General features: G+C 41.9%; 1 protein-coding gene across 2 annotated transcripts in view; it reads right to left on the bottom strand.

Moving 5' to 3' along the window:
- Window positions 1–4,040: 4,040 nt before the first annotated feature.
- Window positions 4,041–21,659, bottom strand: part of pi4kab (phosphatidylinositol 4-kinase, catalytic, alpha b) — a 47,206-nt gene continuing 29,587 nt past the window's right edge. Inside the window, exons 36-55 of one of the 2 annotated variants that reach the window (XM_036527758.1) lie at window positions 21,051–21,178; window positions 20,139–20,297; window positions 19,228–19,307; window positions 18,931–19,130; window positions 18,474–18,564; window positions 16,224–16,391; window positions 15,554–15,607; window positions 14,791–14,911; window positions 14,386–14,515; window positions 12,571–12,641; window positions 12,278–12,350; window positions 11,536–11,606; window positions 11,051–11,160; window positions 10,634–10,738; window positions 10,094–10,219; window positions 9,153–9,273; window positions 8,648–8,807; window positions 6,817–6,906; window positions 6,325–6,408; window positions 4,041–4,787 (exon numbers count right to left, since the gene is read on the bottom strand). In XM_036527758.1, coding sequence (XP_036383651.1) covers window positions 4,736–4,787; window positions 6,325–6,408; window positions 6,817–6,906; window positions 8,648–8,807; window positions 9,153–9,273; window positions 10,094–10,219; window positions 10,634–10,738; window positions 11,051–11,160; window positions 11,536–11,606; window positions 12,278–12,350; window positions 12,571–12,641; window positions 14,386–14,515; window positions 14,791–14,911; window positions 15,554–15,607; window positions 16,224–16,391; window positions 18,474–18,564; window positions 18,931–19,130; window positions 19,228–19,307; window positions 20,139–20,297; window positions 21,051–21,178 — 2,194 coding nt within the window. In that variant the 3' untranslated portion in view covers window positions 4,041–4,735. The remainder of the gene's footprint in view (window positions 4,788–6,324; window positions 6,409–6,816; window positions 6,907–8,647; window positions 8,808–9,152; window positions 9,274–10,093; window positions 10,220–10,633; window positions 10,739–11,050; window positions 11,161–11,535; window positions 11,607–12,277; window positions 12,351–12,570; window positions 12,642–14,385; window positions 14,516–14,790; window positions 14,912–15,553; window positions 15,608–16,223; window positions 16,392–18,473; window positions 18,565–18,930; window positions 19,131–19,227; window positions 19,308–20,138; window positions 20,298–21,050; window positions 21,179–21,659) is intronic. The other variant, XM_036527759.1, reaches the window with a different exon arrangement.

The following is a 21,659-nucleotide window of genomic DNA, read 5'->3' as shown; positions in this document are numbered from 1 at the left end:
AGATTACTATAACATAAAAAACAAAGCTTCAAAACAAAGCTTTTTCCTGTACACTGGCCAAACAATATCAGATGTAGTCATCTGTGGCATCATCTTCTACACTCCCAGAAATGAAACGTTTTTTACACGAAACTGTGTAAGAAACAAACTCTTTTATATGATTAACTTTTTGCTGATTTGTACAAGCAGACAAAAATCAGGTCAGAACCTGCAGCTACAGCATGCAAAAGCACTTCATTATTCTCTGGAGAGGGTCTGAAACAGAGAGATTATCGGTCCAGATATGATGCGGAATCTGAATGCAAAGATGTGCCCGATCACCAAGGTTTACAGCACCATAGGGTGTTTCAGAGATGCCTCCTGGAGCGGGGATTACAGTGTAGAAAAAAACATCAACCACGGAATAGGCAGCCTGGTGCAACAGCTACTTGCTCGCACCCCATGAAACATCAAAGTCTACCCCTGGGCAACTGTTGCAATGAAATATTAACCAAATATTGTACCTAGAAATCCAGTCATAAATAAACAAGGGCTCTGCTTTTTTAAATTGACATTAAATTAATCATACCAGCGTTGCAGTATTCATGAACTGGAAAAGGTCTGTCTGGGAGAAGGCACGTGGGCTCTCTTCCCCAGGAGGTTGGCTCTCCCTCCTCCTCTGCCAATCCCAATTTGCCGACCCATCAGGAGCACAGGAGGCCCTGGGCATAGAGCTGCACCTATTGATTCTTTGCTGTCTCTGCATTTCCCAGGGCCCACTTGTCTTGGGATGCAGCGCAGGCTCAGTGCCTCTCCTGTCTCTCCCAGCTCCCCCCCCACCCCCCACCCCCTTTGAAGTCATTGGTGCTGCTGGTGAATAATTCATCCGCGGGCCACAGCGGAGACGGGGGCGCTGCATAACAAGTGAACATCACCAGAGGCTCCCGCTCTTGGAGAGGGAGGGCCCTCACCGGAGAGGACCCTAATTAAATGCACAGGGAAGGGGGATGGGGGGAAGGGACTCACCAAATGAGTCTGCTTAGAGGGGAAAACCACTTGGCAGGATAGGGGGTGAAGGAGAGAATGAGAGAAAGAGAAAGAGACAGAGGAGAAGGAAGGTGCTCTGGTTTGATAAACCGACGGTGTAAACATTCACAAGGTTTGATGGAGACATCACAGAGGGAAGTATGAGGCCAGTGTTTGCTCTTCAACACCCCCCCCCCCCTTTTCCCCCACTAAATTAGCATTTCCCCTGTCCCTGGGTAATCCTTTTGTCAGGTTGTTGTTGTTAAACAAATCATTAAAACCTTCCCGCTAATTAAACTAATTAGCACAGGCTGTGTTTGTATCCAAATATGTAAATACGCTAATTAGGCCTCCCCTGATGAAAGGACACACGCTTGCCGGAGGGCAATGTGTGCAGGAATTTGGCTGCCTATGTCTAGAGCTCCTGCCAGATGAACACAGCAACAAAGCATAGTATTTAGCCCAAGAAATGCACAATAATGCTAGTTTTGGTCATCTTTGTCTTTCACAGTGTGTAATTGGTGGTCTCCCAATCCTGGATATTAAACCATGAACACAGCAATAACACCTCATTTACTTTCTAAATCTCTCTTGACTCTATATCTTATGATATTTACATTAATTTCAACTACCATTCTGTATACATCTTAAAAATTTTAATTATGTGAACCAGAAACATGTATGTACCCTCATATTCAGAACTGTGTGTATCTTTAACACACAGTCAAACGAACTTCCGACATTGTTGTCCCACATTGACAGTCCCCATTTTTATTTCCCAGTAAACATAAAATGATGTTTTTAGACCACAGTGATCTTTGAAACAGCATAATGGTCATGTTTTTAGAATACCTGATAATTCATGAAAGTTACATCTCACAGTTAACTGACCTATAAAACAATATGATATGAGGATCTTTACAAAAATTCCCTGGGTTTGGTTTGAGAGTATTTCCCTGGCCAATGCAACATCATATTAAACATTCTGAATATAAAGTGGGCATGCACCAATAAAATGAATACCAAAATGTTAATTCTCATTAATTGGAATTGTCTATATGCAAATATATGGCATTTTGTCCTTTTTTGTATGCGTTGATATACAGAAAGCCCCAGAGATAGCTTTAGTAAACACGTAAAAGTACGGTCTTACTGTATTTGTGAGATGAACTGTCGTGAGTGGAATTCATGAAAAAATGTTTAAGCGTCTTGTGTACCCTGTTTTCAGGGAAGACCCAGGTCTCTGGTGATATTCAGTGACGGTTTTCATGGGCTGCTTAACAGAACAACGTTCATGCAAATGAAGACTTCACAGGTATTTTCCCAGTTTAGGCGCTTCCCCTAGACTAAACTAAATACATAAGTACAGATACCAAAACCATGTTTATTATAATTTATTATAACCAATTTGAAAACATGTGAACTGTAAATCATTTTTGTTCTCAAGATTTAAGTGTTTAAGTTTACTGTTAATGATTACTTTGCCAATGTGAATGTTTATACATGAAAGAAAATCCATGAAAGTTTCACTTTAATTATAATTTGTACCCTATTGTACAACACTTTATAGAGGCCCTTCTACACTGTCTCATTTCATTTGATCAGAAATAAATATGGTTAAATGGGATACAAGATCAAGAGAATCGGTTTCATTGCATGTATCAAGACAAAAACCAAAAACCGCCTTCTGAGGGCCACTGACTTGGCATGGAACCAAAGACTCTCCCTGGTGTTCAGTAAGATGTATTGATTTATTGACAGAAAACACAGAGTTCATATCAAACGCTAATTAGTTATGCATGTAAAATAACTGTGATCTGAATCACTTTTAGACCAAGCTTTTCCATAGGATATTAGAAGAGATAGGTGTTAATACCGATTTTCCATGTTTTGATTCAGACAATGTTTGTGCTTGGTTAAAACACAAAAAAGCTCACACAGGTAAGCAGCTGCAGCAATGCTGTTTTATAAATATGGGGTTTGAAGGTCTTTACTTCTACTCCTAATTAAGAAATAAAAAAAATAACTGACAGGTGAAAGTCTTTGTGGGAAAACCTGATAACCCACAGAAGGTTGTTTTAATGGACAGAAACTGACCCATTCCTTTCAAAAGGGTGATTTAACAGTATTTGATTCCTTGAGGTCATTAATACAATTTCAATAGAAGTGCGGATTGAAAATACAACTCTGGCAAAGACTTTTGTCACGTATTCTAGATGGCACACAGTTTTAACCTGATGCTGAACTGATTATGTTTGCTCTAATATCAAGATTTACTAATCTCACAATTGTCTATGCGCCACCTTCTGTTCTTGAGACGTAACTGCAATATTACCATCAGCCCTCAGCCAATGATACTCACTTCCTATACTCCTACAAAGTTTATATGACTAGAAAAAAAAAATAAATAAAAAAATAAAAACAGTAACTGACACCACAGGCGTTCATACATTTGTTTTTCATTATGACGGTTAACTGTTGTCTGGTGAACAGTTAGTTTTATATCAGGTATATATCCCACAAAGACACCTGTGGTTAATTTTTAAACATTTTATTTAGGATATTTATCATATTAAATATTCTCAAGAGCATATGGATTTCAGGAGAATGGGAAATAGAAAACAGACACATTCATTCATTCCTTTGTCATAATCACACTAACATACACACACATAAAAGCAATAACAATCTTTACATTATATTATTGTTTCCCAGACCTCGTCCTGGGGCCTGTGTATACTGGTTTTCATTCGAGTTAAGATCTCAATTAATCAGGTTTGTTTGAGCCATTAAATGAGTATTGATCTCTATTTGAATAAATACCTATATTTATTTATCTCTACATTTAGTCTTATAAAAATTCTTTGTGAATGAAATATGCTGGTACATTTGTGTCTGTTCTAATATGAAAAAAGAAAATTTGTTTGTTCAACATAAACATATTTTTAGAACTATTTAGCTGAATGAATTCAGTACAGTTGTGCAAATAGAGAAACATAGTACAATTAGTTGTTCAAGATCTTGTTCTAGGCCACTGTATAACTAATCAATCAAGATTAATAATTATTTGTATTACTAATTTGCTACTAATTTGAGTATCAAATGAATAGAAATAACTTCACATGTCCATCTTCCTCACAACTCATATTTGTAAAAGAGAACTGAAGTGAAGTAAAACTGAGGCCTGTACTCATTTAACAGCCTGATCAAACCTAAGAAACTGAGAGCTCAGACGGTATGAAAATCAGCATTCAGCAGTGGGTCCCGAGCACCAGGACTGAGAAAGACCGCACTCGATCACTTGAAGCACATATGGTTAAGGAAAATGCAATCTGGGAAAATGACACAATAGATTAAGAGGCTTCTGAGTTTTTCCAGGTAAAAGCAGTACTATACAGAGCACAGTTAGGTCCGTGGTCATAGAAAATTCAGACTACATGAAATTAAGAATTTTCAAGTACAATCAAAACATATTTTTCTTCTAACAAGAAATCAGTGTTCCAGAATGCACACATTGGCAAACAAAATAATGCTTAAAAGCTGAAACGTGTCCTCTTTAAAAATGCCCATTAACTTAACATGCAGTCTGACTTGAGTAAACAGTTTCATCTTTAAAGTGCACATAATTCCAGATGCTAGTGTGACAGTGTAACAGCTCGGATTTCATAATCACGAAAAAGCAGGCAAGGTGGGATGGGGGAAGCTGCAGGGGAACCTTCATCACACCACCTCAGTACGGGATCTGGTTCTGGTAGTACTGAATCATGTCATAGGTTTTGCTCCTGGAAGAAAAAAAAACAACAGAATGGCGGAGTCATTTTTCTTGCAAAAACTGTGGAAAAAACACCCTGTAAAACCCCAACATGTACTTCCTTCAGACTAGGGACATAGTTAATCATTTTCCATATTTTGTGCAAATCAACACTGCTGGTTGAACAGCACTAAAATCAAAAAAGTATCTATGACAAAAGAACAGCCAAAAACCATTGCAGTGGCTGAAACACATTAACAGTTAGTTCCTGCTTTAATGAAGTCAAATTGTACTCCAGGTAAACCACATTAATCATATGATTTTCAATGGATTTACTTATCTATCACTCATACGCAACAATTCCTGATCTACATTACAAGGAAGATATGGCACTGTAAGACCTGCCAAACAATGTTGCTGATAATTGCCACTGCAAGCCTGAAGCTACTAAGTTGAGACAGGAATCAGTAGTTCACCTGCTTTTTCAGAGCTGTGCACATTTTTCCAGCTATGGAGCACAACTCCTTTGTTTTGACTCAAAACGGAGAGCGTGAGAGGACATGACAGCAAATAGGCTGCATACCTGCACTCTACAAAGTAACGCCTGAGCGCTGCACAACCGTCTGTGTTTTCACACTGTCTCAGACATTTCATCATCTGGGCAAATTGGCAGAATGCTGCCTGATAATTCCAGAAAATTCTGAGGACGCAGACCTAGCAATCTCAGCGTATGAGACGAGGTGTCAGCTGCCGGAATTACCAGATATGCTGTCCTTCGATAAATAATTATTATGGCACACTTTGATTGTCAGCCATTTATATGAAATATTTAAAGCTTAAAAAATTACATATTTCTGTGAATTAACTAGGTCTCTACCTCAATAATTTATAGAATACTTGTATTATAACCAATTAATATATAAACATGGAATGTTGTATGACGGTTACAAATTACATGCCAAGATTTTTCCCTCACAGATGACCTTAAATGTTACATATTTCTGTGATTTCAGCACATTCCTACCCCTAAACCATGATCACAATATTAGTGAAATACTGGGGAAGTGCCATGGTGGGGGTACAGGTAAAATCACACAACCAACAGCATGGACACAACCCTCAAAACAACGGTGTAAACCACTGAATTCCAGCTAAGCCACCCTAGCCAGCACAGTCTCATGGTCTACAGACTACATTTATAGCTGAATACAAATACAGGCATACTGATACAGGCAACAATTAGTCTCATACTAAAAAATACAACACAACTGAGCAATACTTAATGCAATCACAACATAAACATGCCATAATTATAAAATATAAAGACAATAGCCCAACTGTAGACAGATTAAGACAGCAATTAGGTTTCAACTTCAAGAGCTGTCAAAAAGGACTACAGTACATACAGTATTGAATACTTTATGGTATTGTAAAGTGGTGTTATACATCTGAATGGATACAGGTTGAGAGGCACATGCATGATATTACCACATCGCGTGGGGTTTCTGATGGGGAAAATATGTAAAATATCTACTGGGGTACTGAGTCCACCAAATGTGAGAACTGACCTGCTGCTGAGGAAGCAGCTCTGGATCACTTTGATGATGAAGGCAGCGGCCTCCTTCTCACTCAGACTGGGGTTGAACCTCTGCCTGTAAATAAACACGACAGTAAAAATCTCCACCGGGAAGCTTTAATTTAGCATAGTGCCCATCGCAACGGATTAACAGAAAGCTGGCAATGGAGTGTTGCGTGATGAAATGACAGAAGTTCTTGTAAATTCTACTGCAATTACATCTGAGCCGTTCATCACAGCGAGGAAACCGTAAAACGGTCGGTAACCCACGTGCAGAGTGTTGCACTGACAGGGGCCTAAACTCTAAAAAAAAAAAAAAAAAACTGACCATCCATTGGTGAATTCCAGCTATGGTTAGAAGCCATGCACATCCAGTGTTTGCTGTCTGTGTTAATAATGGTGCATGTGCCTGAAAAACATATGTGAGAAGCAGGGGAACCTGCGTCTGCTGGATGACATCACCATGGTGACGTGCCTCACTCACTTGAGCAGTTTTATGGTCTGTCCGCGAAAGCACGGCAGCCCAGTGTCCAGCATTAGTGTCACCAGGGAGACGACTGCATCCATGTAAGGCCTGTGGAGTGAGCGCCAGGGCAGAGAAAAGGGATGGGAAAGAGGTGATTTTCAGGGATGGGTACAGAGACACAGTACAGAGTTAAACTTTCCATTTTCATAAACATGCCCATCCTCTTGGAAAACGGGAAGAGCGGTGCAATAATGGCAGCTTGTTGCACAATTATAGCTCAAATCACTGATAACAGAACCAAATAAACAGAGAATTGGAACACACTTTTTGTAAACCCCAGTTTCATGAGAATATGGCCATCATTCATGTTGACTACTTTGTGATTCAAGTCTATACTCAAGTACATACAAGGGAAGAGTACACTGAGTTTTTACAGGAAATAGAAAAAATAAACAATACCAGCACTCCATCACGTAAAACTGATATTTATTGAGCTTGTACTGTAGAAGTACTCTAAAGCCTTTTACGATTTGTTTTCCCGTAGAGTTAATTCGTCTCAACGTAAAAATAACCCATTACTTTCTACTGCAGGGGGGAACAAGAGATAGCATGGAGAGAGAGGACAAGAGACTAATGTAATCAGCTCATGAGGTCTCGCAATAAGTTGATTCACACACCCCAACACTACCTCTCCTGACCCAGAGAGCCAGGCAGTTAAGGCCAGCAGACCAATCTTAATCAGAGAGGTTCCTTTAATAGCTGCTCGTGATCTGCAGGAAGTGGAAATTTGAATCACCTGCTAATCCAGGGATAATCCAACCGCTAGCTTGTGAGTAACTAGAAAGCCTACAGAATCACGCATCTCTGGGCCTAAGAGTGGGCACCGGTTAATGCATACCTTCGCAACAAAAGCAGTATATCAATTTAAAGCTAGGCTCCCCTTCTTCTACAAAAGCATTGAATTTACTTCCTTTCTTCCAGTTCAAGCTCCAACAGAATATTCTCACAAAGTAGAAAATTATATGAGCAAAGATTTTTGCCACGTCTAGAGAAATTCTGATGTGTTTACTAGGGGAAGTACAGTGTGTGAATATACTAATAATTTATAAAGTAGATTATTTTGAAATTTAAGAATAATTTTACTGTAATGTAATAACATCATTTACAACAAACTATTTTTTCTTTGTTTCCAGCAATTAATAAATAGTGTCTGAAACACCCAAAAGGATGCATTCAGGTACATTATAGAATGCTTTTGTGATGGGTATCTGATTGTGGTGCAGTAGGAAGGTACTGAGCGATGGGGAGCAGACATGGTGTAACCTCAGAAACCCAGCACACCAGAAAAGTAGAAAACCGGGGACACAAAAACTCACCTTCTTTACACCATGTGTAAATTCTCACTTAAGTCAGCAATAGATCCAGGGATTAGACAGGACACAAAAACAGCTGAATAAGCAGCTCCTTATCTCCTTTTACACTTCATATTCAAAAGCACACCCACTGGATCTCTGTTCACCCTAATCCAATCAGTAGAAAGCCTTTAATCTCACAGCAAATCATTTTAACCAGATTAGCCATCTCATTCCAGCGTAATGGCAATGTAAATCAAAGAAAATTAAGTTTAGGGCAAAAGTTTAGACATAATTTGGATAAAAACATTGAGAGGAACACATACAGTACATTTCACTGAGAACTACTTTAAAGCAGAAAATGGGGGTGGGGCTAGTGAATGTGGTCCATTTACTGTGTACAGACAAAGATGGATAAAAAAAAAAGAGAACTTGTCAAAGGGGGTTGGGTTGGACCCTGGTTTACCTATGTGGGACTGTGGGTGCAGCCCACTCACCTGACTGCCAGGTAACCCCGCACGCACATCTCCATGAACCACTTGAAAGGCGTGGCCTCCATTTTGCCACCCATGATCATCACCATCTCATCGGTCAGCTTGATGTCGGGCTCCCACCCCAGGTTCCCTCCAGGAGAGCTCTCAAACATGAAACCAAAGTCTACAAGCACACAAACAGAGCCAAGTAAGAACAGTAATGAGATGAGGGGAAATAAGTGAAGCTGCTGTTTTAGACACTCTACGCTAAAGAGAAAGATGGAAAGCCAGTTTCTACCCTCTTATGCAAAAAGGCCACTGACATACACCATTCACTGCAAAGCAAGCTCCCACCTTCCACACACTAGACAGCATTAGGACAAAACCAGTCTTCTCCCAGTCTTCAAGGAAAACTGAGGTCAGGCTCTGACACTGCTGCAACATTATTAACTGCGTCACCCTGTGCCCACTCGCACCCTGAGGGTGGAGTGAGGGTGCTGTGTGTTGGTTGTGAGGTGGGGACACTGACCGATGTGGATGAGGTGGCCCTTGCTGTCCAGCATGATGTTGCCGTTGTGCCGGTCCTTGATCTGTAGCAGGAACAGCAGCAGGCTGTACGCCGCCATGCTGCGGATGAAGTTGTACCGGGCCTTCAAAAGAGGAGCAGAGCAGTCACATTCCCTACCTACCAGCTGGAAAGCACTTCAGAATCATCTACTCGCAAGGCACATTCATGACTATAGAATGTACTATGCACTACATTACAATACCTTACTGTCATTTAGAAAACACTCTTATCCCAAGTGACTCACAGGTTACAATTTTTACGTTATCCATTTATACAGCTGGGTTTACTGAGGCAATTCTGGGTTAAGCAGCTTGCCCGAGCGTACAGCAGCAGTGCCCCAGCAGGGAATCAACCCAGCAACCTTTTGGTTACAGGGCCCGCTCCTTACCAATATGCTACACTGCCACCCCTACTGATGCAAACAACAACAAAAACACAATGCTCTTTTGGGGTGCCCCGAAGAATAAGGTTTCATTTTGGAATAATGGTTACTGACCCCCCCTTTTGCATTACATTTTGCTTAGAGGACATTCTTATGCAGAGTGACTTACATAGTGTACAATTTTTATTTTTAACTTACCAGCTTGGCAAGTTCTGATGCAATCGACGTGAAGTACCTTGCCCATACGTTACGTACCCTACTCCTTACCACTACACCACACTGTTGCTATACCTTCTTTCCTCTGGGAAATCAAACATTCAATACACAGCATGGTCTTTGCCAGCAGAAACAGCAGCCAGATGGACAGGTGGTACCATGTGGATTCTTCCAATAGTAATATTGACCTAAACAACATGGCGGCTGGGAGTTCGTTTCAGAGCTCAAAGCCTGCTGGTCAGCAGAACTCTGTTGTCAGTTGGGCACATACGGCGCTTGAGCAGAGTAATGGCAGCACAGTTACCTTCTGGAAAGCAAGTGTGGACTCGTCTCCGTACTGATTCCGGAAGTAGTCATACATCCCAAAGTCCGTCTGTCGGCCAAGCTGGTCCCGGGATTTGCAGTCTGGAATGCACTCAATAACGCCACACTGAATTGAGGGAAATTTAAGAAAAAAAAAATCGATTCTCTTTCTGACAGAATGTAGCCAAAACACACCCTTTACACAGAAGAAACTAATTTCTATGTTACATAACATGTAAATGAACTTTTTAGCACATGCTTACCAGTATTAATTTGATTTAGTTACAGTCTTCAATGCAAACAGCTAATATTGTGAAAAGCTGATTTAAACAGTAATACTTCTATATCCCATTTGATAGCACTCACTGGTTATACATGTGTTACTTGAGCTCTAATGAGTTTGAGAAACATTTGTTGTACTCATTTAGGACAGATTAAACAAGTTTTTGGCCAAGTTGACTATATGCTCTTAGGCCATAGCATGTTACACCTGCAGTATTGAAATGTTTGGGAAGCTGGCAGCCAGAAAAAGGACTCTTACCCCAGGGGCAGTGGCCACCACTCTGTAGGGGAACACGAACAGGTCCAGCCCCACCAGCTGGAAGATGTTCTTGAACAGGCCAATGACCTGAAGAGCCAGCATGTCCTACAAGTACACAGGGGTAATGGACAGTGACAGAACACTGTGCTCAACATGGCAACCCTGTCATTAGAGCATGGTGATCAACATGTCCACCCAGTCATCCAGGATGTTAATATCAAGTTAACCGGTGAGTTAATACGGACTTAAGCTTGCAAAATAACCATTAGGTCCGCAAGCAGCGTTAATCAGGATCTTAAAACAAAAATAAGACTCTTAAACAGTCCAGCAGAGCTTGGAGAGCGCACAGGGATGCCATGCCCCAACGTGTCATCGACCGGAGCCCTGACCTCGAGGGCTGCAGGGGAAGCCACCTACCTGTCTGCAGTCATCCCCGACTTTGAAGATGGCCGCCTGCCAGCAGACCCTGCGGGACTTGTCCTCGCTCTCCTCGGCCTCATCCAATGAGTCGGAGCGGCAGCTCAGACCTGTTGGGTGGCATCAGGATTAACCACATGACATTTCCTACAACCTACAGGGGACACTGCACACCGGTGACAACGTGGAAGAATGACGGTGACGTCCCAATGCATCCAAAATAATAACACAGCGTTGCAAATATTGCGTGTTGCAAATAAATGTGCGCAGGTTGCGCACATTTATTTTGCCAAGTGTATAAATACCTTAGAAAACAAAAAAGCGCCTGCAGGAAGCAATCACTTCATTCCCATCATGCACAAATGTTGACAAGATTGATGTTTACCACATTCTGTTGTGACTGTTTTTCATTACTTAGTTCATGCTTAGCCCTGCTGGCTATCTGCAGGTGAACCTGAATTTACTGTTACTGAATCTCTACCCACCTTCCTTCTCCAGCTCGCTGACTCCGCAACGCTTCACTTTGAACTTGGCCAGGTAAGGGGCCTTGGCAGCGCTGGGCAGACCAGAAACAGGCAGTTAATGCAAACATCCACAAAGATACCTGTTCACTTATAACACAAACTGTAAACTGCTCACATAGGTGCAAATACCTATGAGCATGCTGTTGATCATATATTACAACTATTTATATTTTTATTCCTAACACTAGATTATATATGGATGACAGGAAAGGAATTATTGTTTGATTTCAAGGCTGGGACAATATCATAAACCAAAGATATCAAAACAGAATTAAAAGCATAAAAGAATGAATCTACATATTTTAATCTAAAAATCTGAATATACAACTTTATGACACGAACCACTACCTACATTAGTTAGACAATATAATCTTTACTTGTCGTACCTGGCTAAAAACTTAATTATATCAAGCAAAAATATAACTTGCTAGCCATCTAACTAGGATATAATACAATGCTAGTAAGACAATGTTAATGACAACAAAGGTCTATAGCACAGGTAAATAGGTGAAGCAAAATAAATAGTACTGTTGTAAAATAGGGGAAAATTTGAAGGAAAAAAAAAAAAAACACCTGCATACAGTGTCCTAGGACAGGACCGGAATGATAGGACATTATCACATGGCCATGTAAACATGAGATTTAAATTTCAATGTAAATTAACCAATTGCCAATATCAATCAGGGGTCTAATTTCACTATACCTCTGCATAGGTGTTCCAGACTTGTAGTCAATGTCCAGCACTATGGCCTCTGGATTACTGGGTAAATAGCAACCTGAGGGGTAACAACAGAATTATACACCAGGACTTTGCAATGTGCCTTGGACAGATGCAAAAATACTAGAAAGCTTATTCCTTTACCCACACAGCTGGGTTATAGCCCCCTGCATGATTCAAGCAGACGGTTCTAGGAGGTACAGGGAACCTCACTGTGAACACAGCCTTATGGATTAATTCACAGTATGTAGATATGATTACAGCACAGTGTCACTCACCGGGTTGCACTTTAATGTCAGAGAGAGCTTTGAGACAAGCTCTTTTTCTCTCATCGCCTTTAGGGACAGGCCTGGAAAAAAACACCAGTGCAAGTTCAGGCAAAAGTCCCATGGTCCGCATGGTCTAATGTAGGTACACATTGTGTGTGCATTCACAACACCACCAGTATTGACAACTGAGCTTTATAAGCCCATTCCAATTCTACTACACATCACTTTAAGTCATACAGTACCTTTTACTGAAAAGTAATACACATTTAACATGTACAAGTGAAACCATGGCATAAAAACAGTACATATTTAAAATCACACAATGCTAGTTGATGTGACACATCACCTAAAATGACATAAGACGTAAAAACTATCCAAATATATAAATATATAAAACCTGGGGGTGACATCTTATTGGGTGTACAGATCATGCACAAATAAGCCTTGATACCGCAAGATATTGGTATGCTAGCTGAGCACCATTTTGGGCTCAGCGACTACATCCTTCTTAGACACATAACATATACCAGGCTTCATTCAGACACACTCAAAGAAAAGGGTGAAGTATTGATGTATTTCACAAAAAAAAATTATTTGCAGTTGACCCAAGATGAGGACAGTAATGAGAGGACTCAGTTTCAGCGCCTTGTCTGGTTGGTGCTTTTTTCCACCTGACTGCCTGTAATCAGCTTCAATTATTGCTCTAATGAGGCAAGTGGCACTATAATTACACCCCCAGGATTAAGGGGGGGCTGGTATTAAAGAGTCTCCTCTTCAGCTTTAATGGGGCCTGTCAAATCTACTCTAATCAACCACAGACATGCACGTACAGGGCTCCCAAGTCACCAACGCATTGCGTCAGATTCACAATAACAGGTGCAAAACTCCCATCAACAAAGTCAACCAGTCAACACACAACTGCATCAGTAATGAGGGTACTGGGACTGACTTGGTTACACTGACACAGCATAAATAAGGGGGGATGGAAGGAGTAAGCAATCAAAAGCAGCTTTAACTTGACAGGTACTCTACTCTGAGATCTGTTAAATCTGTTAAAAGACGTGAAAATTAAACCCCAGATAAAGTATTTGGGATGCTGCAGTTTCCTTTACAATGCTGAACATGAAACCCTTGAAACCAAAGCAATTCTCGGGCTGGGCATTTCCTTTGACTTTGTGACTTTAACAACTTCCAGTCAGTTTCAAGTTGTAATTAGATAAATGAACTAAATGTCACGGGTAAGGCAAGGCATTGATCACTATACAGAAAAGCTACTGTCAGCTCTCTTGAAAATGGCATACAATGGCATTCTTCAAACTACATCTCAACAGCAAAATGCTTTGGGCAGGGGGTACGGTCAAAACTAGTGCCATCAAATTAAACACACATTAATTGTAAAAGTGGAGTGAGTGGAATGTCAGGCTTAACACCACCCTAGGAACATTCAGTGGACTCCACATTGTGTTGGTCCTGGTGTTCAGACATGCTCTGACTAGTCACAGTCTCCCATCAAGTTGCAGGCTGAGACATGCCAGGAATGCTGCCCCAATAGAAAAGCCCCACCGCTCTACGTGGCAGGCTCAGGTATCCTATGGGAGCAGCTGCACAGGAGGTCAGAGAAGCCCGCCTTATTAACCCTAAACACCTGTAACTTCAAGCTACCCGCTCAAGTCTGTCAAACTCAAGCTGACATCTTGACTCGTGCGCTATCAGGGGCAGGCTATCTGTTGAGACGGGGAGAGGTATGCCGGGGTGTGCCAGACCCTGCGGGGTAGGCGAACTGCGGGGGGGGCGGGGACGGGGGGGTTGTGGCCATGCTCATACTTGATAATGGCAGACACGTTGGTGATCTTGTTGAAGAAGTCGAACTCGCGCTGGTAGAAGTCCTTGGCTGGGCCCGACAGGGAGCCGGTGATCTCCTCCACCATTTGTTCCAGCAGCTCCCCAATGTCAGCTGCACAGAACGGGACAAACAGGGCAGGAGCATCTTTTAAGTCTCATTTTATCACACATAAAGGGTACGCTAATTCTCAGCATTTACAGCCCGAATGACTCGCATTCAGAACTGATGTGAGACGAGGCCATTTGCAACTGAAACTTCAGTTTGGTTTCATGTCCCAGGGGACACCACACAAATCTTGTCAAGCAAGACTGTGTGGTATATCCAAACACATTCCACTGGCTTTTTTTCCCCCCAAAACATTTTGGACAGGGGCTAAAGCAACTCACGGTCTTTCTGGTGGCCCTCCTCGTCCAGGTAGATGTTTGTCTTCATGTTCCAGATGAACTGGTGGGCCAGAAGCTGAGATTTCTGGGCTGCCCACAGAATGTACTCTCGCACATATCCCATCTGTAGCAAACAAGACAGAAATGTGGCAATGTACATTATCCACAAACCAGAGCAGTCCAACCGGAGCTTTGGACTCTCGGATTCTTCTGACTACTTAATCCAACTCCATGGGAAAATAAGTGGTTTAATCACAATCATAACTTTGAGCCTACAGAAGTGCACGGGGATGAATTCAAGCATGACGTACAATTGACCACTGTGGCCCATCAAATCCCTCTATGCTGTTGTTTTTAGAAAGACTTGTCTTGTTTTACCATGTTGTAACTGTATCATATTTTAAGATAAGAGCAACATATGCTAAAACAACATAATACTGATACACATAACAATAATATTACAGGCAATAGTTTTTATTCCAGTTTACTACTGTCTCTTCAATTCTGGATATATTTGTGTAAATACATGTGTAACATGTACACACTTCTACGATACTTTCAGAACATTTTATAATATTGTGTAAAATATGCCATGTGTAATGATAAATTACGCGATGAATCTAAATATTCAAATTCCAGACACTAAATTAGTATATGTGCAGCATCGGAAAGCATTGTGGAGTCAAAGGTTTCAATACACACAGAAATGGAGGAATAAGACTAAATGTGGTAGGCACTGAAAAGTGTAATGAGCCACGAGTCTCACCTTATCATAGCGCAGAGCTTGAACAATTTGAGGAATGTAGAATAAAATGGCATCCTGGGGAAAAAGAGTTAAGCATAGGCAGAGGCAGTGAGGAGGTACTCTCTATCCCATCCTGCAACGATCAGACACTTAGCTTTCCTACTGGGGGGTGGTCTGTGACCAACATAACAAACCCTGAAAATAACATCAATGCCCTACAATGAAATTTATCAAATAATCTAAAAAGTCTGAATATATTTATATGTATTTCATAACACTCAAATACTCTTCCCTTTGTGTCATAAGCAAAAATATGTACACAAGGAGGAGATAACAGGCCCTGGAAAAGCTCAAAATATGAACAACTGTCAACTGGCAATATATGAGCAACTGTCTGAGAGATGTTACAGATTTGTACAATATAAGTACATTGATTGGAGTATTACAATGTAAGAGAATTGAACATTTTTATCTACATGTATGACACACTGAATGTTACACATGACTGGCTTTAACTTAACAATTAAAAATGAACCTAGGAGTGGACTTAAATTTCATGAAATACATTCCAGCAACACATGTCTGTTTATGGTGCAGACAAAAGCATGTTGTAACCACTGTGCCACAGTGCGCTGCTGTGGTGCTGTGGGGCGCGTGCTGGCCAGAGATGGGGGGGGGGGCCTGGACTTACTGGGGGGAAGGAGCGCAGCACTTTGACGCCGTACTGGGCGGTGAGGGGGTGGGGCGGGTACATGCTGGAGAAGTACGAGAGGCCCGTCGGGGGGTCAGCGGGCGCCCAGCACAAGATGTGGCTCAGCTCAGGCGAGTCGGCATCGATGGTGTGCCACGTTACCAGGAACTGCGCTCAAACAAACAAACAAAAACATTACTCTGCTTTATGTCACTACAGTTCATGCTGATGACTCACCCTTCAAGGCCCAGATAAGCCACAGTGTGCGTATCATAAGACTTTGGGAAGTCCATTCTCTCCTTTGGGGAGAGACACACATGTTGGTCAGACAAACTAACCTAATGGTAGAGTCAGTCAGGGTCTGCTGCCAGTCCTTCATAGTCTTGACAACAGCTGACACAGATTCTGCTTGTTGAATCGGGTATGACAGCCATCTGTGATGGCAAACTACAGACTACATAAGACAAACAGCAGTGACTACAGATGACAGTCGGCCACAAACTGCTTTTGACCAACCATCGGGTGTGGGCATCCCCAGCTTTTGACCAATGCTCCTGAGAGAAACACTGTCAGTACTGAGAATGGACACAGATTCAATGAAAGAATCCTGCAATCTTTTCATAGCAACGAACAAGAACCCAGTATTTCACTAATGTACGAACAGTGGGCCATGTACTGTTCGAGGGGGGTGTCAGTGCCAGGAGGGCCGAATGTTTGCTTGTGTTTATTCCAAACAATTTCCTTCCAGCCCATTACCTCAACTTAATTGGTCCAATTAGTTGACTACCTGTGTATGTTTCTGGTGATCCGTTCTCCAAAACACGCAGCACTATGACAGTGAAGGACAGAACACTTGGGACGTGACGTATTACGCAAGGTGTTATGATTCCTGCATGTTCTTCTGAGAAATTAAGAGAATAACTGACTGCAGAATAACCAGTACACGCAGTGACCCTCAAGAAACTGAGTTTGACACCCCCGAGAAGGAGGGACTGGCAGAACACTCCTGTGTGTTGGGAGGGATTAGCTCCTGACTGGATGCACCGTGGTGGGACTTGTCAGAACGCTGTGGAACAAACAGAGATGTCGTGCGGTGCTCCCTGCTTGCACGCGCAGGGCCCTGGTGTCGAGCCACGCTGGGAGCCATTCTGGCTCTGCTGCGCTTCTCCGCATGCACACACGGGCGAGCGTGATGGAAAACAGATCTCCCTCATCGCCCATAAACATATAGGCAGACACTCATTAATGGAGGCAAACCAGGCAGAAGTAAGCAAAAAGGACTAGGGGAGTCCAGTGCAAAATAAACAGGTGCTCAAACTGACGACATTCTCCCTTTGCGAGTACAATTAAAGACTGAGGATTGTAATGTCTTGTGGAAAAAGTGGCCTGACAGTAAGTGTAGATGTGAGAGAACTAGCTTGTCTTATACCACATTCACTTCCCATCTCTTCCAAAGTTCTCATATTTCCAAATAAAAGCTAATAAAATATAAATAAACCTCTTAATCAGCTTTATATCTTATCTGAGTGCAGACTCTTTTTACAGCTGCTTTAGCAATACACTTAGTTTGAATAGGTTAGATAAGCTTCACTGCTGTAAAATTAGTGTACATATAGACATTAAATATTAACAATTGTAAACTGATGGTATGCTCGTCAAAAAAAGATACTAGAGGTTCACTTTAACTGTGGTTTACAGATTCTCAGGTCCAGCATATCTATGGTCCTTTCCACTGGCCACACTGACCTGTGACTCAGTGACCTGAGGGGACACAGCTCAGCCTAATAAATAAACCACATTGTCTTCAAGTGCAGTTAATTATGGAAGCACAACTAAAATTAACTAGCACATCCTCACCTACAAACGGCCAGCTAACAGGGTTGGTGGAAAAGGATATTTTAGTTTCCTCCTGTATCTTTACTGTTTTTGTCATTTCTATTCACATGTAGCTACCAAACTAGTAAGTGGAGAGAAGACCACAGTGTGATGAAAAACAAAGAAAGACAACCAAAGTTCTCCATCTCAAGCAGCAAATGCTTTTGCCATCTGGCAGACATGTTCTATGCTTACTTTAAAAGATCAGTTCTGTTTGCAGAAAAGGCAGGATTTGCTTATGCCAGGAAACTTTTTCCTTTGTCAGTTCTGGAAAGAAACAGTGTCCACATGGGATATGAATTTATAACTTTCTGGGTAGCAGCCAGGTTCCCATACAGACAGTTGTTTTTTTTTCCTGGTGTGCAAGTGCCTCACCTTGACCGCCTCAGGGACATCACTGACCGCAGCAGGGTCCAGGCGTACAAGGCGTGTCACTTCCATCACGATGGCTTCCGCATTCTTAAACCTAATGATGAGACAGCAGGACAAATGGAATTTAACCACATTATGATGCTTCTATTTTTCCTTCCAGTGATATTATAAAGGGCACCTGCATATTTTCTCTGAAACATTAAATTCAAGGATGGTGTTCAGCTGGACGTACCAACAGTGTATCAATCAGGATTGCAATCTACTACTTGGTTTGTGCATGGCACAACCCATATCAAAGACAATTTTGTTTCCATTTAATTTTCAAACCTTTAATGATGATAGTGCGGTAAAGTAATTTCATTACAGGCAGCCAGTGGACATTCAACTGAACACTGTAGTCTCTAAATGTCGCCCCCTGTGAGGCGGAGGCAAGAACTGCAGCAGGGAGTGTGCACAGTACCTAGCAGGCAGCTGCAAGGCCAGGTAGGGTGAGATGCTCCAGGCCAGGTTGACATTGTCCTTCCACTGCTTCTCACTCAAGTTGATGTACTTGGACCTCCAGTTGGCTATGCTAGTTTCTACTGACTGCTCTGTGGAGATGGCCAGCTCTTGGGTGGACAGAGGGTTGTACCAGGTGGTCAGGCGCTCGATCTCACTGGCCTGCCAAATGCACAGGGGTTGGGAAAAAGGACAATTATACACACTCCTTTTGTACCACATGGGCTAGAGGGGTTCCAGGGTAGAGAGGTGGTCTTACCAGCAAGGCCAGCAGCAAGGTCCTGCGTTTCATATAGTACTTGTGAAGCTGGGTCCCTCTGTTGCTTTTCTTTGACAAGCCTTGGGGAGACACACAGTTACCATGTCTACCTGTGGGTCATGGGTCAAACAGAGCTGGACACAGCACCTGCACAGACCTAACAGACCTAGATGCCAACACACAAACGGCCCAGGAAAGTCATGTGACCTAACTGACCAATAACAAGTTGCGATGACATGTAGTCTGATTCCTCTAGCCCTGTGAAATATGTGTACACCATTTGAGTCTAATTAAAAGAGCAAGATGGGGCTACTCCAGTGTTCAACAACCACGTTTCAAATTACATGTGCTTGAATATCAGGTCTTGGAAAGATAATATCCTGATCTGATCCGAGAAGAAGCACTGATAATAATGTATAGCACCTAAATGTATCAGAGCTTAGAGGATTATGAGTGAATGTTGCCTCCTGATCTTGTAAAAAAAAAAAAATAAATAACCAAACTAATCTTTCACAATAATGTAAAAGACCATTGTGTCTCTACCAATGTGTGTTTAAATTGCACTTATTGCGTCCAATTAAAGATGGACCACACTATTGCATTTTCAAATAACTCTCAAGCAACTGTAAGATAATGTTAGCTACTTAGCAGATGCTCTTATCCAGTGACTTCCAGTGCACATATCATCCATCGGGATGAGGAACTTCAATCAATTGTATAACGACAATGCTCCGTCCTTAAATGAAACCAGTAACTTCTAAGTTACAAGTCCCGTTCCTCACTTCACCTGATGTTGCTCCAATTAAAATGAAACATCCGCTCTGTCATAAGATAGAAACCCTCTGGTAACCTTGTTTCTATTGCTTTACAGCAACACAACAGCTGGTGTGTGGGAGTGTTTCTGTGGGCACCTGATTTCTTGGAGATGGTGGACATGCCGCTGGACAGCGGGTAGGTGTTGATCCAGCCCTGGGTGGTCTGCTGGCGCGATCCCACAGCCACGTCCAGACTGTTCCTGGAGTCGGTCACCGTCATCACGGACAGGCTGTTCACCGACAGGTCCTGGTTGTCTGCCAACACATGTCATGCCATGCTTTAAAGGACTTACAGCGGCTGGACCCAAAGAGCATTCCCAGAAGGCGCTGGCAAAATGGGCTTCTTCTAAACCTGCACTCATTTTCAGCTCCAGCTTACCAATCATGTTTCCATGGAAAAGTCCCACCAACGTCCCACAGTCACTTAAAGCCTAACGCCTAACATCATTTTAACAGGCAAAAGTTAGCCAAATTTTATATGTATTTTATAACACTGCAAAGTTAAGCCTTTTTACAAACTCCACTGCCATATAAAATATCCATCAAATGGTTCATATGGTTCTGCTCTTTAACAGTGTAAACAGAGAGGCTGCTGGGATGGTGTATTGGGTTCGACAGAACAGTCCAATTATATACACCAAACATTACAGCTAACATTGCTAAGAAAAACCTGAATAGTTAACATGTAATTATATTCTTCTTAATTTTGTATAGGCCTGCTTGGTAAAGACACGATAAAACCAAAACCCCACACTTTTCACTCAGAAGGGCCTGTGCATGACACTTTATACTTGGAAACACGTTTAGCCTTACGCTGACTGAGGTCTGCAACAAGTGGATGGAAAGCCAATTACCCTGTTTGTGACAGGTGGTTGAGGTTGGCAGAGGGCAAAGGAACCACTTTACCATGGGCTTAGGGCCCGGAGTAAGAGATAATGGGGATTTTCTGAGAACTTTAAATGATAAGCATTCAGAGCAAGGGCTTAGATAAGGATAATTTGTACTTACCTGGTGGCACCAGTTGGTTGGCAGCGAGGTACTTCTTGTCCGACAGCATGCTGGCATAGAACTTAATCATAATGCTGATGTCTTCTCGGAGACGCTTCTCTCCCTGTGTGGGAAACTTAGATGATATGCTAGAAAACAAAGGGAGAACATGTCAATGAGAACCTGAAGGACTAAAGCATACATATACATATCAAGGCAATTAAAACTGTAGATGCAAAAACTATAAAAAGAGAGCCAATTTTTCCGGTCCAAATCCACAACACTGTTTTGTTTATTTAAACTGACTGACTCACTGAGCAGGTGAAAGGCCAAGTCTTTATCTGTCTGTTCTACAGCTTCCAGATGAGTGTGGTCAGCTAGTATTGCCTAATTTCAAACTCCATCATTCAACTGAGGTCAAATACACAACACTGTTCACCACATAGTTATTTCAAACAAATCAACTCTGTGGCAATAGATCTTATCTTTTTTGGGAAAATGCAGAGATTTAGTCTATCGGTTCTTCAATGTCCACAAGAATATGGCAATGTTCCTGCTGCCTTGTTTCATATTGAAGCACCTCCAGTTTATGCATGTTGTTTAGAAGGTTTACCATTCCGTACATACCAT

Source organism: Megalops cyprinoides, chromosome 4, assembly GCF_013368585.1.
Source record: "Megalops cyprinoides isolate fMegCyp1 chromosome 4, fMegCyp1.pri, whole genome shotgun sequence".
In the NCBI taxonomy this organism is placed as follows: Eukaryota; Metazoa; Chordata; class Actinopteri; order Elopiformes; family Megalopidae; genus Megalops; species Megalops cyprinoides.
The sequence above is the reverse complement of the archived record's forward strand: the minus strand, read 5'-3'. Positions and strand labels throughout refer to the sequence as shown.